The 17,871-nt window shown below is 42.4% G+C and overlaps 1 protein-coding gene across 7 annotated transcripts in view; it reads right to left on the bottom strand.

The window, feature by feature from the left end:
- The window catches only part of VPS35L (VPS35 endosomal protein sorting factor like), a 1,440,208-nt gene that overhangs the window by 1,310,285 nt on the left and 112,052 nt on the right, over positions 1-17,871 (bottom strand). For all 7 annotated transcript variants that reach the window (XM_077448861.1, XM_077448865.1, XM_077448864.1 and 4 more), the window contains one exon: positions 8,090-8,206. In XM_077448861.1, the coding sequence (XP_077304987.1) occupies positions 8,090-8,206 (117 nt within the window). The remainder of the gene's footprint in view (positions 1-8,089; positions 8,207-17,871) is intronic.

Below are 17,871 nucleotides of genomic sequence, written 5' to 3'. Positions count from 1 at the left end.
TCTGTTTATTTCAATTGGCTTTGCTAAATGCTCATGTGCTATATAGAGCTTCAGGATGGACTGGATCCTTCCTGAAACTCCAGGAAGAGATCGTCAGAGCCCTTCTGTTTGCAGACGGTGCTCCACCTCACCTTCCCCAACCAAATGCAGTAAGCCGGCTGCATGAGAGGCATTTTCCTTATGTCCTCCCAAGTACCTTTACCCAACGAACCCCCCAAAGATGTTGTGTCTGCAGCAAGCACGGATATTGGCGTGACACCCGCCATTTGTCCCTCCTGCCCTGACAATCCTGGTCTTTGCATTGGTGAATGTTTTGAATGCTACCAAACACTAGTTGAGTTTTAGTGTAGGGTACAGCATTGCACAGACTAGGCACACTTTCACAAGATGACATCGCATTTTGGAGAGACCCAAACTGCTGGAACCGTTTAAAAAGTTAGAACCATTACAGTTACAAAAAACAAAAACTGTAAAACATACTAAAATATAATTTAAAAAATAGCCATTTTATTGGTCTCTATATTGTTCTGCTTTTTTTACTGTATTCTATTCTGCAATGTTTTATTGTTGTGTTTTATCATGTTTGCTTTTCAGGTATGCAATATTTTTTATACTTTACGGTTTACTGAGTTATTGTTAATTATTTTTTTTATTTTCAGGTATGCCATTCAGCTGCAGAGCGGATTTATCTTGACAGCAACAGCGTTTGCTGCGACGATACATAAAGCTGTGCCTCCGGGGCTGTCAGAGGCAATTTCACCACCACAGTTGGGGGAAAAAAAAAAAAAAAAAAGTAGCATATATGTATTAGCATGGGGGCAGCAGGGGTGGAGGAGCGATTTGCTCCTACCTTTGGAGGGAGGATGCCCCCATGCTTCGGCATACATATATTTTAGGCACAGACTGCACAGTGGTCTAGAGAGTTAGCACTCTCACCCAGCAGTAAAAAGGGTTGCTGGTTCAAATCCCAACCACAACACTACCTGCCTGGAGTTTGCATGTTCTCCCTGTGCCTGCATGGGTTTCCTCCGGGTACTCTGGTTTCCTCCCACACTCCAAAGACATGCAGGTAGGTTAATTGGCTTCTGTACAAAATTGGCCCTAGTATATGAATGGGGACCTTGGATTGTGGGCTCCTTGAGGGTAGGGACCAATTTGAGTGTGCAATGTACAGGGATAGAGACAATTGTAGAGATACACTCAGGTTGAACTGGATGGACTGGTGTCTATTCAACCTTACTATGTAACTGCGTTAGAAAATGTGTTTACTATGTTTTTTTGGATTTTCTTTGCAGGTATGGTAGGTCTTACTGTTATGTTACTTTGTTTTATTGTTAACCATCATTTGCTTAGCAGGTACGCCATTCAGTTGTAGCATGGGGGCAGCAGGGGTGGAGGAGCGATTTGCTACCTACCTAAGCATTGCCCCCATGCTTGGGCATATATAAATAGTGCATGTATGCCCATCATTAGAAGTGGGAGGACAAAGGGAGGCATTCTAACGGTGGGCATACCCACCAAGCAATCTTTCGCTCAGCCCACATGCTGCATGAAAAAATAAAAATAGATTACAATATATGACCAACAAGGACCAGCAACGTATTGGTATGTTGCTGGACTTTGAGTGGTTATACCAGAATGATGCCTGCAGCTTTAGGTATCATCTTGGTATAATTTTCAGCCAGCGACCGGCATTCATGTAAAAGCAATCCTAGCAGCCAATTAGCCTCTAGACTGCTTTCACAAGCAGTGGGAGGGAAGGTACCCCCCCCCCCCCCACCTCCGTCTTCCATGTTTATCTCTGGCTCTGTCCCAACAGGGAAACTGAGAAGGCAGCCGGTGATTCGGCCAGCTGACCATAGAGCTGATCAGAGACCAGAATGGCTCCAATCTTCTCTATGGCCTAAGAAACCGGAAGTTACGAGCCTCATGACTAAAGCCTCACACACGATCGGACTTTGTACAAACTTTCCTGTGGATTTTTGTACAAAGGGCATCGGCTAAGAACTTGTATTGCATACACACGGCAGGACTTTTTCAGCCAACTTTCACCAAATCACTTGGTTTTTCTGCTCTTTACTGCCACCCTTAGTCAACTTCTGCATTGTCTGATCTTTTGCATTGGTTCTGAGCATGCGTGTTTGTACTTTGTAAAAAGTCGATGGTTTTCTATACACACGATCAGACTTTGCTCCATTGGACTTTTGTTGCCAGAAAGTTTGTCTGGGAGCACGACAACGTGCTATACTTTCTTAAGCCCCATTTTACGGCCTCACAGGCTTGGTAGTGTTGAATCACCGTGTACAGTGAGGAGACATCAACTGATGCCATAATCCAGGGTCCTTCCTCTTCAGGTAGTTCTAATATTTGCAATACCTGCTTCGTGTCTCTCAGATAGGCTTCGGTTTTTGTGACCACAGGTTGTAAAAATTTATCTATATATTCCCCCATTCTAGAGGTGAGGGAGTCAATCCCATTCACTATGGGCCTAAACGGGGGATCTATTTTATCCTTGTGTATTTTTGGTAAGGCGTAAATAATCGGAGTCCTGCATGCCTCTAGAATCAGGTATTTAGCTTCTTTTTTACTCAGAATATCCTTTTTAAGCCCAAGGTGAACTACCTGCTCAAGTTCTTTCCTACATTTGAACATGGGATTCTTGGTTAATTTTGTATACGTAGTGTTATCTCCTAGTAGCTTCTTCATACTATCACAGTACTGTACTTTTGAGAGGATGACAAATCCTCCGCCCTTGTCGGCGGGTCGGATAACGATATCTTTCCGCTTTGATAATTTCTTAATCCCGCTTTTCATAAACTTTGGATCCTCACGCGTCTTAATTTTTAGGTCCTTAAGGTCTTGTAGCACTACCTTTTTGAATACTTCAACATGTTTATTATTGGAGACCGTTGGGTTGAACACCGATCTATTCCTTAATTCACTATGTGTCACATCCTGATCCGCCACCTGAATGCGTTTTTTGATGGGATTGCTCGCTAAATATTTTTTAATGTTTAATGTCCTAACATTTTTGTACTCCTAGATACGTCTCAAATTTGTCCATATTCTTAATGGGAGCGTATTTTAGCCCTTTATCAAGTACACCTATCTCCTCTTGAGAGAAGGGCTGCCCACTCAGGTTGAAGATCCCCTCCCCTTTCAGTCTCTTTGCCTGTAATCTTTTTCCGGCCCTCTTTCCTCTCTTCTTGGCGGACCAAGACGTGTTGCTCTGATTTATTTTCGGGGCTGCGCCAATAAGAATAATGGTTCCCGGGCATTTCCCAGTGGGCTAAAACAGTTAATGACCATCTACATTAAAAATGCCCCCATAAAATGATCGTAAGTGAAGTTTGCACATCCCTTGCCACTGTTACGTCTGTAGGCCATCATTCTATGTATATTAGCCCACGAGAAAATGGCCGTAGATGTGGCTACAATGGACTTCACGAAAATGGCCGCCAATTACTGACACTATTTATACGTTCGTCCTTACCCCAGTTGTTATTCCCTGATGAAGTCATTTGACGATACGCGTAGGAACACAATTGGCCAGTAAGGACACCGGAAGTGACGTCCGGAAGCGCGAACGTGACACGCGTTCGTTTAGTTGTGCTTTTTATTACTGTTTTAAATGTGAGTACCTATATCTTCGTTTTATATCCAATAAATTGTGAATACGTACTTCACCATTGGAGTGTTCCCCTTGCTTTCTCTGCATTTTACAACGTGCCCACGGTGAATGAGAGTCTAGGATCACATCACCTACTGAACCTACATTATTGGACAACAAGCTTTACTTTGGAAATGCTGTTTACCGTACAGCAGTAAGGTAAGGTAATTACTGCACCTAGTGTGAGGATATTATACGCATAGGAGCACTGGTGGAATCCACCCCCTGTTTTTGGAGCACGCAGGATACTGCTTTATTGATCACCAAATAGACGTATTTTACCACTAAATGGACATGCTTTTTATATAACTATAGTTCACCTCATTCTTATTTTTTGAGTTTTTGTTCAAACACATATCTCACTGTTTATGGACTATTAGCATTTTGTTCATACACGTGATACACTGCACATGGACTATTAGCATTTTGTGCATTTTTTGATTTGTATTGCACTTTTATAACGACACTCAGTGTTTTTTTTTTTTTTTTTTTTTTCGTGCCATATTTATACATTTGGGTGCACTCAATATTATTTCACTGTCATTTATAGAAGATTTCTTATATCAAGTTTTTTATGTCAAGTGCACAATTTGACTTGGTGGATTGCACTTTAGTATTTATGCACATTGTCTGAGCTTATTTAAACATACAGTTTAACACTTTATTCTATTTCTGTTTTGGTTGTTACTTGAGTACATGTTAGTTTAATTAGATTTATTTAGCCGGAGCGCAACACCATTTCTTAATTACTATTGTTTGAAAAATTGCTGCGCAAATACTGTGCAAGATAAAAAAGTTGCACCAACCGCCATTGTATTCTCTAGGGTCTTTGCTAAAAATAAATACACACACATACAATATGTTTGGGGGTTCTATGTAATTTTCTAGCAAAAAAAAATGTAGGAGAGAAATGTCAGAATTGGCCTGGATGTGAAGTGGTTAATCTATATCCCAGTGATTTTCTGTGCAAAAACAACAAAGCAAACAGTGACAAGGTGCTCGTGGAAAGACTGTCCACACACCAACTGAAGCCTCTAACCAGAGACTATAGATCTCATTATAGAGATCAAAATGGCTATTTTCACACATTCCTGTATCAAGAAGGGTAGGATATCATCCGTGGTGGGTTCAGCCTTTTAGTCATCCAGATATCTGATACTCAGCCCAGCTTATGGAATAAAGTCCTTAATATTCCTTATGCAAAGGAACAGAGGAGCACTTCACAGTGTAGCATTTAAAAAAAATGACAATTTATTTCACATTAAGTTGCACTTACAGTTACGAAGATCAAAAAAAGCGGATTGTACAACATGGCCGTAGACGTCACAAATGCGGCGTCAGCCGCGTTTCCTTGTAATGGGAGTCAACTGGCAGCGACTTCTCTAGCATGGTCTATCACACCAGCTTTTTCACGGTTCAAAATCAATTACTAAACAAAACATTCTTTAACCACTACAATACAGGGCACTTTCACCCCCTTCCTTCCCAGCCCAATTTTCAGCTTTCATCGCTCTAGCGCTTTCAATGACAATAGCGCGGTCATGCTACACTGTACCCAAATGAAAGTTTTATCATTTTGTTCGCCCAAATAGAGCTTTATTTTGGTGTTATTTATTCACGACTCCGTTTTTTATTTTTTGCGATATAAGCGCAAAAAAAGCGGAAATTTGGAAAAAACACAATATTTTCCTTTTTCTATTTGAAAAGAAATCCAATAAAATCAAATTTTGTCATAAATGTAAGCCAAAATGTATTCTGCTACATGTTTTTGGTAAAAAAAATTCCGTTAAGTGTATAATTGGTTTGTGTGATCAGGGACATATGTACGCAAATGATCATGTACATGTGTGCAGGTGATCACGTACATGTGTGCAGATAATCATTGGGACATGTGATTTTAGTGGGACATGTTTTTATTATTAGGGACATGTGTTTTTATTTGGGGACATGTATGTTTTGGGGACATGTGTGGGGACTGTGTGGTGTGTTGTGTGTTGACACTAGACTGATGATCAGTGAGTAAAAAGCTGTAAAAACCAGCTCATACTCACTGATCATCAGCCGGCTGCAGCGTTCTGCTCTCCTCTCCTCAGCGATGACTTCTGTGTGAGGAGAGGAGAGCCGATTGCCTAGCAACCGGCTGTTTGTTTACATCACATGACAGCCGTGATTGGACACGGCCGTCATGTGATCAGGAGGGCCAATTACAGAGCCCTCCTGCTGATCTGAGATGTGCCGTGTCCGGGGTGACACAAGCACATCGGGATCGCGCCGCTGCGCGGGCACACGCGCGATCCCACTACTTCTGAAGGACGTTCCTGAATGTCCCATCAGGAGTAGACGGCTCCCACCCGGCCGTATATATGCATTGGCCGGGTGGGAAGTGGTTAAAAAAACGTACCGATAGGAATGGCTTCATCCCAATGGAAAGTTGTCATCAACCAAGATGGATGCCGGCCATTCCTAAAAGTCAGTTCCCAAAGTATCAGGCAGGGGATTCAGTTAGCTGCAGTGTATTGGGGACCGGAAAAACAATCGGCCATGCCATTGGGGACCCAAAGAAAAAAAAAAAAAAAATAATAAATCGGCCGTCGCTGGATGAAGACGATAGAGATTTCCGGTGACCAGTCATCTCCATGACCGTTGGAGGGCCAGGCACGACATTATGACATCACGCCCAGGTTCCCGGAAGTAAACAGAGCCAAGATCGTGGCTGTTAGTATAAGATCAGTGAATTTTTTTTTCACAATCTCATGCTTTCCAGCCTGGAGGAGAGATGTGGGGTCTTAATGACCCCGCATTTCTCCATAAAGAGGACTTGTCACAATAGATTCCTATTACAAGGGGATGTTTACATTCCTTGTAACAGGAATAAAAAAAGTGATCAAAAAAAAAAAAGTAAGAAAAACACCCCGGTAGCTCGCGTTCAGAAGCGAACACACATGCAAGTCCCAACCTCATATGTAAAATTCGTTCAAACCAAATGCGAGGTATTGCCACGTGCGTTAGAGCGTGTGCGACAATTCTAGCACTAGACCTCCTTTAACTCTAAACTGGTAACCTGTAATAATTTTCAAGGCGTCGCCTATGGACATTTTTATGTACCAAAGTTTGGCGCCATTCCATGAGCGTGCTCAATTTTAAAGCGCGACATGTTCGGTATCCATTTACTTGGCGTAACATCTTTTAAAAAATAGAAAAATAAAATTGGGCTAACTTTACTGTATTATTTTAATTCATGAAACTTTTATTTAAAAGTTTGAAAAATGATTGCGCAAATACCGTGCAAGATAAAAAGTTACTATGACTGCCATTTTATTCCCTAGGGTGTCTGCTAAAAAAGAGTTTGGGGATTCTGAGTATTTTTCTAGCCAAAAAAAAGGAGATGATTTTTACATGTAGGAGAGAAGTGTCAGAATCGGCCCTGTATTAAAGTGGTTAAGCACCTAGAATGACCAAAGGTGCTTTTTGGATGTTAGCTCCCTCTGTAAGGCTAGGTTATAAAAAAAAGTTTCACAAATAGGTTATCCAAATACTCGGTAAGAGTAGCAGTATGTTTTGAGGAGTACAATTATATAAAGCATCATTTTATAATAAACCAAGAACTTTTGCAAATGTTCAGTCTTTTCTCTTGTATAGCAAAAAAATTAAAAATCCAGTGGTGATTAAATACCACCAAAAGAAAGCAGTCAAAAAGAAAAAAAAAAAATAATAAAAAATTGTCAAAGTCTGACAGCCCTGGGAGGTAAAAAAAAAAAAAAAAATTCCTACAGCTTTAGTCAATACCCAATCTATAATGAAAGGCATCTCATATGCAGGCAGCTGCATCCTGACAAAATCTAACTATAGGGATGCCTCTTCCTGTCTCCAAAGCTCTGGTGATGCAATGGTTAACAGCTTTAGCTCTTCAAGCAGAACAGGCATGTAGTTAGTCCAACAGGGTAGAGAATCTGATCAAATTCTCCCTTCACAGATTGCGTTAAAAGCAGTGTAAACCATGAAAACTCTTTTCAGTGGACAAGAGGGGGTATGTTCTCGTTGGACCATCTGTACAGCTGCTGTGTCTTAAGGTCCGAAGATAACCATTACAGCACCTGAAGGTCAGAGTCAGAAGCGGACTGGACATCCATGCAGTGAAGATTCCTCCAAGATCCAGCTGACTGCACAACATGAAACATCCTGCATTACAGGTAAGTATTCTAAATAAAGCTGTAGGGATATTTTTTCTTTAAATTCAGCTTTAAAATCAAATAAACCTAAAGTAATAGCAACACAAAGATACAAATTATGATCTGTTGTAATGTTAAACTCCAACCTCCATGTAGGAAAAAATAATTCCTGTCAGGGGAATTTATTAAATGCAGAACACTGTTCAAAAGGAACAACTGAATTTGCAATGCAATAGCATGATATACTCACGATGGAAAGTTTTTCAGTGGTCGTGTATCGAGCCAAAATTTCTCCACGTTTTCTTGACCATGGTTCAAAGTCACTTCCCAAGTATTCTTCCTTCTGGCACTTCTTTCTGCTAGAATCCTAAGCAACACAAGAGATTATTCTAATGGCAGTTGTGTAATACAACAGCTAAAATGCAACAGAAAGAAAAGCAAGGTAAATTCCAAAAGTTCTGGACTTAGCCGACTGTGCCATAAACAAGGCTCTATTTTATTTATTCCAAGTTTGGCAAAAAAATTAAGGCTAGCAGAAGGCAGAGCCATGACCTGCAATCTGGCTGCAAGCCACTCCAGCTTTTGCTACCCCCTGATTATTCAGGAAATGCCCTTGGTGCTTGTAAGGCTTCGCTTGATATTTAAAATCAAATCATGTCATATTTACCTCCACTGTGCAGTTCGTTTTGCACAGAGTGGCACCAATCCTCGACTTCTGTGGTCCCCCAGCAGCACTGACAGCTAGTCCCTGCATTAAATAACCACCTAGGAGAAGCGCTCTCCTGGGGGTAACCTTGCGGGCACGCTCCCGGGTCCAGTATTTGCGTCTATAGACACAGACTGCCACCACCCCTGCGCCCACATCATTGGATTTTATTGACAGCAGTGGGAGCTAATGGCTACGCTGCTATCAATCTATCCAATCAAGAGCTGAGACAATGGGGGTGGGGGGGGGGGGGTCAGTGACAGAAGTTCTCACCTTAATGTATAGGATGCATTAAGGTGAAAAAACATGAGGGTTTACAACCCCTTTAAAGCAAACCTCAGTCCCAGATTATATGGGACTGTCCCATATTTTCATCCGAATCCCATGGTTCCATGTACTTCTGGATTCTCCCAGATCATTCACTATTCCTTCCTCCACTTTGTCGCTAATCACAGCAGCAGGTCCCTGCCTTCTAAGCTCCAGACAGCGTAGTACTTTGTTTTGTGGCTTCAAGCACTCTTTCCCGCCTGTTCTAGGCGAAAAAAGAAGTTTCAGCATAATGAGCCAGCCACCATACTAGGCTAAACAAACATGTCCCTCAAAAGTGTTACTAAACCCAGGACGCGGCATTCACTATATCTGGTCTCCCACAAAACTGAATGGAGTGCAGGGAATTACCAGGGCATCTGATTGCTCGTGTTAGGAAACCGTAAAAGATTTAAGACTGAGGCGACAGGGTCTGCTACAGTTTAACCACTTAAGCCCCGTACCAATTGTCAGCCTAAGGACCAGAGGTCTTTTTTTTACACTTTCGCACTGCTTTAACTGGTAATTGCGCGATCATGCAATGTTGTACCCAAACGAAATTTGCGTCCTTTTCTTCCCACAAAATAGAGCTTTCTTTTGATGGCATTTGATTGCCTCTGCGATATTTATTTTTTACGATATAAAAGGAAAAAAGACTGAAAATTTAAAAAGATAGATATTTTCTACTTTGTTATAAGAAAAATCGAATAAACTAAATTTTAGTCATACATTTAGGCCAAAATGTATTCAGCCACATGTCTTTAGTAAAAAAAAAATGTCAATAAGCGTATATTTATTGGTTTGCGCAAAAGTTATAGCGTCTACAAACTAGAGTACATTTTATGGAATTTACACAGCTTTTAATTTATGACTGCCCATCTCATTTCTTGAGGCGCTAATATAATGTCAGGACAGTACAAACCCCTCCCAAATTACCCCATTTTGGAAAGTAGACACCCCAAGCTATTTACTGAGGCATGTTGAGTCCATGGAATATTTTATATTTTGCCACAAGTTGCAGGAATATTACATTTTTATTTATTTTTTTTTGCACAAAGTTGTCACCAAATGATATATTGCTCACACATGCTATGGGCATAAGTGAAATTACACCCCAAAATAAATTCTGCTGCTTCTCCCGAGTACAGGGATACCACATGTGGGGGACTTTTTGGGAGCCTAGCCACATACAGGACCCTGAAAACCAAGCACTGCCTTCAGGATTTAAATATAAAACGCTACCAAAAAACACTGTTAGCAATCGCAGGGATCAGGCCTGACTCTGCAAACCCTAAACTGCTGGGGACGCTAGTATAGATCTAATCAGATATTGATCTGTTCAGATTCTATACCACTACGGGAGGTGTATGCTTTGCACGTGGTGTTAGCGGTACTGGCACTAACCTAGCGCTGCCTGGGGCGACGCAGACCCTGACCCTAAAACCCAATTGATATCACCCGCACGATGATCAGGGGGTTAAACCTTTATTGGGTAATAAATGGTGGGTGCCCTGATGCTATAAAAAGCAAACCAACCAGTCACCCATAACACTTATACGGTGATCACTGGTGAAAGGGTTAACTAGGGGCAATCAGGGGGTTAAAACCTTTATTAGGTAGTATATGGGGATACCTAATGCTATAAAAACCTGGAGAGAGAACCTAAAAAAAAAATCTAAGTTACCTAGCGGCACCAGTGACACTACTGCAGCAATCAGAAAAACGATTGCTTAGTGATACTGGCAAAAGGGGGTGAAACCTTTATTAGGGGGGTACCAGGCTACCCTGGACCCAACACTAACTGCCCTGACACTTTACTGTCACAACTGACACTAAATGCAGTGATCAGTAAATAAATGATCACTGCAATCAGTGACACTGACTGGGGGGGTGACAGTGTGCCTATATGTACCTACGTGTCAGTGTAGTGTTGGTGCACACTTACTATGTGTGCTCCTCGCAGTCCGGTCAAAAAGACTGCCCCGAGGAGGACGACATCACTTCCTCCCTGTGTTTACACTACACAGGTGGGGGGGAAGCTTCTCATTCGCCAGGGGCGATCGAGAGGGGATGGCCAGAAACCAACGGCCCATCATCCCGGATCGCTCCTGAAGCGAAACAGACCGCCACAGCCAGCGGGAGGGGGTCCAATCGCACCCCCCCACCCGCTGGAAGGCAAGCTGGTACATGTACGTGCCTGTCGGTGCCATTGTGCCAACGTACATTTACATGCGGCGGTCCTTAAGTGGTTAACAGTACACTTTTTATGCATTCCCAATCAACTTGTTTATTTGTTTTTAGAGACTTTTGTAGATTTCTTACAAGGAGGGACATGGTGAAATAGTGGAGAATTAAGAGTAAACCATGCCAAGGCTTTTTCACACAACAAAAGTTAACAGGTCTACATTGGCAATCATTTTGCGTGAAGCTAAAGTATCCGGTATTCCAGATCCGGAGGGTGAAAATAATTCTGCAGCCTCCCCTAGCACTATTCCCAAATGCTCTTCATTATCGGTTCCTAGCATTTCTAATGAGGGTAGAGAAGGTGAAGAGAAGGAGACCAAGTCTGGTGCTTCAAAGCTCTGAACAGTGCTGGCTGTAATAAGGCCGCTGGCAGAGGTAGCCTGATATATACCTGCCTTGGCCAAAATAGGCATCCTGCTTCCAGGATATCTTACATGAGTGGCTCCTCCCACCAGGAAACAGGAGCCACTTTTTCTACAAAAGCACAGGCATGCACTAAACTCCTCAGGTTTTGGAATTTGACCACAGGCCTAGAAAAGAGCATACAACAGTAATGCATAGAAAATACAATACTTAGATTAATCCTCAATACTATTGAGGCCAATTATAAGGAGAGAACTGTGCTGTCCTGGAAGATTATTCATGGAAATTCAGTTAACAGGTAAGAATTGTGTTTTCCCAAGTCAACTTCCAACAGCTTGCATGAGAGGATGGAACAGAAAGAAGTACTTTTAGAGGGGTGCCGCTGCTTACAAGACCTTCCTTCCAAATGACTGATCAATACTGGAGATCAGGTCTAAGTAGTAGTTCTTGACAAATGTATGAAATCTGGACCACCTTGCTGCTCGGCATACCTGTCCAGCAAAGATGCTAGCTTTTTCTGCCCAGGAAGTCGCTGTTGCCCTGGTTGGATCTGCTTTTACTTCAAGTGGTGGAGGCAGAGAGGTTGCCTTGTAGGCTTCCATAAAATCTTCCTTCAACCATCTGACCATGTTGCCTTTTGTCGCTTTGCAGCCTCTATTTTCGGCCTTCATACAAAGTTTCTTCTAGCCTGTTTTTTCCAATCAGTGTAGGTTGTAAAGGTCCCTTCTGACATTACCTTTGTTATACTGCAACTCAGGAGGATCTGAATTTTCCAGAATCCACCAAAACGGTCCCGTTATGAGAAGCCATGCTGTAAAGGCACATTTTTCTATCCAAGGATGGTATACTTTGCCTTGAAACAGTCTTAGCTTGCCGATAGCATCCAGGGCTGAATTACACCGTGCAGAGCCGAGAACCGCACCCTTATTGGCCAGAAAGGTGCAAAAAAAAATTAGCTTTGTGTCTGTCTTCTGCAATTTCTGAATTACCCAAGGTATTATATAAAAGGGTGGGCATGCAGAATGCGTTATAGCAGTTATCAGGGTTGAGAGCTAGTCCTGAGTTCTGTGGGTCTTGAATGGAGAAGAACGTTTCAACTTTGCATTGGTTCTGTTGGCAAAGTGATCCATTCCAGGTGTTCCATTTCTCGCCAAATTTGTGCAACGACTACCAGATTCAGACACTAGTTGGCGCCATTTTCTTGCGGCTTAAGCTGTCAATTGGTTTAGCCATCCGTTCAGGTGAACGGCTGTTAAGCAAACCAGGTTTGACTTTGGTCAAGCCAAGAAGTTCTATCACAGTTATAAGCCTTTTAGAGCTGTGCCACCTTGTCTGTTTAAATAGCCTACTGTGGCAATATAGTATTCGAACTTCCTTTCCTCTGATCTTGTCTTAAAAAGCTAGGAGAGCTTCTGACATGGCTGCCAGCTTCCTCAGAGTTGAGGAGCTTTCAGACATTAGGGAGTTCCATTTCCCTTGGGCTTTGTGATTTTCAGGTGTCTGCAGTGATTCTAACTGGATCCTGCAGTTTCCATTTGCACACTTGCTTCAGCACTTGTGGCTTTAGTCACCAACTGAGAGAGATTCCTTCACCTCCTTTGGAATGGGCATTCTGAAGTCTAGCAAACTGAAGTCAATTCCACTGTGCAAGAACATACACTTTCAATGGTCCTTGAATGCAGCTATGCCCATTAGAACCCCCCCCAGTATTACCGCAGTCATTCGTCCCAACATCCCCTTGTTGTGCATTCTGTTGCACTCAATAGCTGAACTGCATCTTGCTTAAGATGCCGCACCTTTTCCAAAGTGAGATATATCTTTGTGTTCAATGAGTCCATCCTGTAGCCCAAATCTTGGATTATTAGCTGGGATTTCTCTCAACCTCAAGACTTGCAAAGCTTCTGCCCAACACCATTTCCCAGATTGGTAAGCCACACTGTAGCGATGCAGGAACCAGCTCTAGTCCAGCACCCTCATCGCATCTCTCCTGCAGGCAATTCACACCAACTTTTGCAAAACACTATGGTTCGGTTCACAGATTGCAGTGCAAACTGTGGATTCAGACTGCATGGGTGAGAACGAGAGGGCGCGAGAGAGAGGGCGCGAGAGAGAGGGCGCGAGAGAGAGGGCGCGAGAGAGAGGGCGCGAGAGAGAGGGCGCGAGAGAGAGGGCGCGAGAGAGAGGGCGCGAGAGAGAGGGCGCGAGAGAGAGGGCGCGAGAGAGAGGGCGCGAGAGAGAGGACGCGAGAGAGAGGGCGCGAGAGAGAGGACGCGAGAGCGAGATCCCTGAATGTTTTTCGTGCAAATCCAGGGCGAGTTCAGCCACACAAACTGTATGGCTGAATTTCACAGACATTGCATGTGCTCGGCATAGCAGTGCAGGTGCAAATCACATGTGAGGTCTGTTCACTACAGCGTGAACCCAGGCTAAAGGATTCTTCCTAAGGAAAAAAAATAAAAAAGTTAATCAGTAGAAACCCCATTCCTTTTCCACCTCAGGTTAATTAGCCCTTGATGCAACATTTCTTCCAGAGCTAAACCTGCTTTTGCTTTTCTTACATCTCAGGGGAGAGAGATAGCATAAAAGCTGGGGGCTGAAAATTCTATATTGATACCTTATAACAGGGATATGCACTTAGCGGACCTCCAGCTGTTGCAAAACTACAAGTCCCATATCATGCCTCTGTCTCTGGGTGCCATGCTTGTGGCTGTCAGTCTCGCTATGCCTTATGGGACTTAGTTCTGCAACAGCTGGAGGTCCGCTAATTGCAGATCCCTGCCTTATAACATCCAGCATTAAGGGTCCCTTTGTGACTTCCTATCATTGTGGGAGGAAATCCCCCAATCCTCCATCCACACTGTCAGGACTTCAGCATGATAGCTCTCCTTCCCTGGTTAAGTGTGCCAGACCTTACTGTTAATTATAATGGCTTCTGTAGTAGCATCAGAAAATAGTATTTTTTTGTACTCGCCATAAAATCCCTTTTCTCTGTAATTCACCAACAGCTCCTCTCTATAACAAATGGGTTGTTGGCCTTATCACTAGGAGAATACTAGGCATAGTTACATAGTTAGTCAGGTTGAAAAAAAGACACAAGTCCATCCAGTTCAACCAAAAAAAAAAAAAAAAAAAAAAAATTATGTATAATAAATATACCAGCCCATATACCCAATTCTTTACCTACAATTGATCCAGAGGAAGGCAAAAAAAACCCCAGCAAAGCATAATCCAATTTGCTAAAGCAGGGGAAAAAATTCCTTCCTGATCCCTCGAGAGGCAATCAGATTTTCCCTGGATCAACTTCACCAATAAATTTTAGTACCCAGTTAGATTACGTACACTTAGGAAAGAATCCAGGCCTCAGCAATCCACTGAGCTGGCCATAACCACCTCTGCAGGGAGTCTATTCCACATTTTCAGTTCTTACTGTGAAGAAACCTTTCCGTATTTGGAGATGAAATCTCTTTTCCTCTAGACGTAAAGAGTGCCCCATTGTCCTCTTTGTTGACTGTAAAGTGAATAACTCGACACCAAGTTCCCTATATGGACCCCTTATATATTTGTACATGTTGATCAAATCCCCTCTTATCAAGAGTGAATAAATTCAGTTCCTCCAATCTTTCCTCACAGCGGAGTTCCTCCATGCCTCTTATCAGTTTGCTTGCCCTTCTCTGCACTTTCTCCAGTTCCCCCGATATCCTTTTTGAGAACTGGTGCCCAAAACTGAACGGCATATTCCAGATGAGGTCTTACTAATGATTTGAACAGGGGCAAAATTATATCTCTCTGGAGTACATACCTCTCTTAATACAGGAAAGGACTTTGCTCGCTTTGGAAACCGCAGCTTGGCATTGCATGCTATTGAGCTTATGATCTACCAAAACCCCCAGATCCTTCTCCACTATGGATTCTCCCAGTTGTGCTCCCCCTAGCGTGTATGATGCATGCATATTCTTAGCCCCCAAGTGCATAATTTTACATTTCTCAACATTAAACCTCATCTGCCACATAGTCGCCCAATTAGACAGAGCATTGAGGTCGGCTTGTAAATTGGTGACATCCTGTAAGGACGTTATTGCACTGCATAGCTTGGTGTCATCTGCAAAGACGGAAATGTTACTTTTGATCCCAGACCCAATATCATTTATAAAGATATTAAAAAGCAAGGGTCCCAGCGCTGAACCTTGGGGTACACCACTGATAACCTTAGACCATTCAGAGTAAGAATCATTAACCACTACTCTCTGAATTCTGTCTTTTAGCCAGTTTTCTATCCATCTACAAACTGATGTTTCCAAACCTGTAGACTTTACCTTACACATGAGCCGTGTATGCGGAACTGTATCGAACGCTTTTGCAAAATCCAAATATATAACGTCCACCGCCACCCCTCTGTCCAAGGTTTTACTTACCACCTCATAAAAAGAAAACAGGTTTGTCTTTCATGAATCCATGCTGTCTGTTGCTTACAATATTTTTTTCCTGCAAGAACTCATCTATGTGGTCTTTTATTAATTCCTCCAGTATATTCCCAACTATAGAAGTTAAACTAACAGGGCTATAATTACTTGGTAAAGACTTTGTTCCTTTTTAAATATAGGCACCACATTTGCCCTGCGCCAATCCAGTGGTACTATTCCTGTCATTGAGTCCCTAAAAATTAGATACAATGGCTTTGAAATTACAGAGCTCAATTCTTTTAGGATCCGTGGGTGGATGCCATCAGGTCCAGGTGCTTTATCCACCTTTTTTCTGTCCAAATATTTCTGGACCATATCACTTATGAGCCATTGTGGATTTTGGGCTGCGTCAGTACCACCCCCATTATGGACATGAGCTCCCCCATGCTCCTTTGTATACACAGAGCTGAAGAAAGTATTTAATAAGTTAGCCTTCTCTTTGTCCCCAGTCATCCACTCCAGATTATTTTGCAAGGGGCCTACATGCTCAGACTTAACTTTTACTATTAATATATTTGAAGAATTTTTTGGGGTTTGTCCTATTGTCTTTTGCAATCTGTCTTTCATTTTGACTTTTTGCATCCTTGATTTCCTTTTTACATATTCTGTTATATTCCTTGTAACATTTAAATGACACTAGCGTGCCTTCATTTTTATATTTTTTGAAAGCTCTTTTTTATAGTTTATAGCTTTTTTAACTTTGGCTGTGAGCCGCATTGGCTTTATTTTTAACCTTTTAAATTTATTGCCCATGGGAATATACTTTGCCGTGAGATCACAAACAAGCTTTTTGAAGAATTCCCATTTCTGTTCTGTGCCCATTGGTGCCAATATTCTCTCCCAGTTTAAGTCCTGGAGAGCAGCCCTCATCCTGGGAAAATTTGCTCTCTTGAAATTAAGTGTTTTTATCTTTCCCGTATGTGATTTTTGCTTACAGCCAACATGAAATTAAATCATGTTATGGTCACTGTTACCCAGATGTTCATTTATCTGAACATTAGTAATACGTTCTGCATGGTTGGAGATTACCAGGTCCAACAGAGCATCATTCCTAGTTGAGGCCTCAAACTGTACCATAAAATTGCCCTGTAATAGGTTTACAAATTTTTGCCCTTTAACTGTCCCAGCAGTGCCATTACCCCAGTCAATTTCTGGGTAGTTAAAATGCCCATTATCACTGTCCCAGCCCTTGCAGCCCTTTCTATCTGTGCAAGGAGCTGAGTCTCCACCTCCTCATTAACATTGGGTGGTCTATAACAAACTCCAATGATTAACTTTGAACTACGCACATCTGTATGCAGTTCCACCCATAATGCCTCAGACTCATCACACTCTCCATCCACCAGGTCCTCTTTCTCACTCGCTTTGAGATCATTTCTCACATAGAGACAGACCCCTCCACCTTTCCTTTTTACTCTGTCTTTCCGAAAGAGTGCATAGCCAGGAATATTAATAGCCCAGTCATGTGAGTAATGAACCCAAGTTTCAGCAATACCGATTACATCATAGCTCTCCTGATGCACCAGAGCTTCCAACTCGCCTATTTTGCTTGGCAGACTTCTGGCATTGGCGAACAAACATTTTAATGTATTAATATATTTTGACCGGTCACATACTATCCTCTTGGGTGTTCCAAGATTACAACTAGGACTTGCTACTATATTTACCTTGGGTTTATGTACTTTGGTTACCCTACCACTAATGCCCCCAATATTACCCTCTGGAATATGCTCCACACTGACTATCTCTGAACCCTGCTCCCTAGTTTAAAAAACCCTCTAACTTTTTGGCCATCCTTAATCCCAGCTGATCTGCACCCTCATTTAGGTGCAGTCCGTCCCTTCTATAGTACCGGTTATCGACTGAGAAGTCATCCCAGTCCTCCAGGAACCCAAACCCCTCCTTACTACACCAGCTTTTGAGCCACTTGTTTACTTCCCTAATCTCCCTCTT

The sequence above is a fragment of the Lithobates pipiens genome, unplaced genomic scaffold, assembly GCF_037356315.1.
Source record: "Lithobates pipiens isolate NorthernLeopardFrog02 unplaced genomic scaffold, aLitPip1_a1.2 Scaffold_22, whole genome shotgun sequence".
In the NCBI taxonomy this organism is placed as follows: Eukaryota; Metazoa; Chordata; class Amphibia; order Anura; family Ranidae; genus Lithobates; species Lithobates pipiens.
This window is presented reverse-complemented; position numbering and strand designations above follow the sequence as displayed.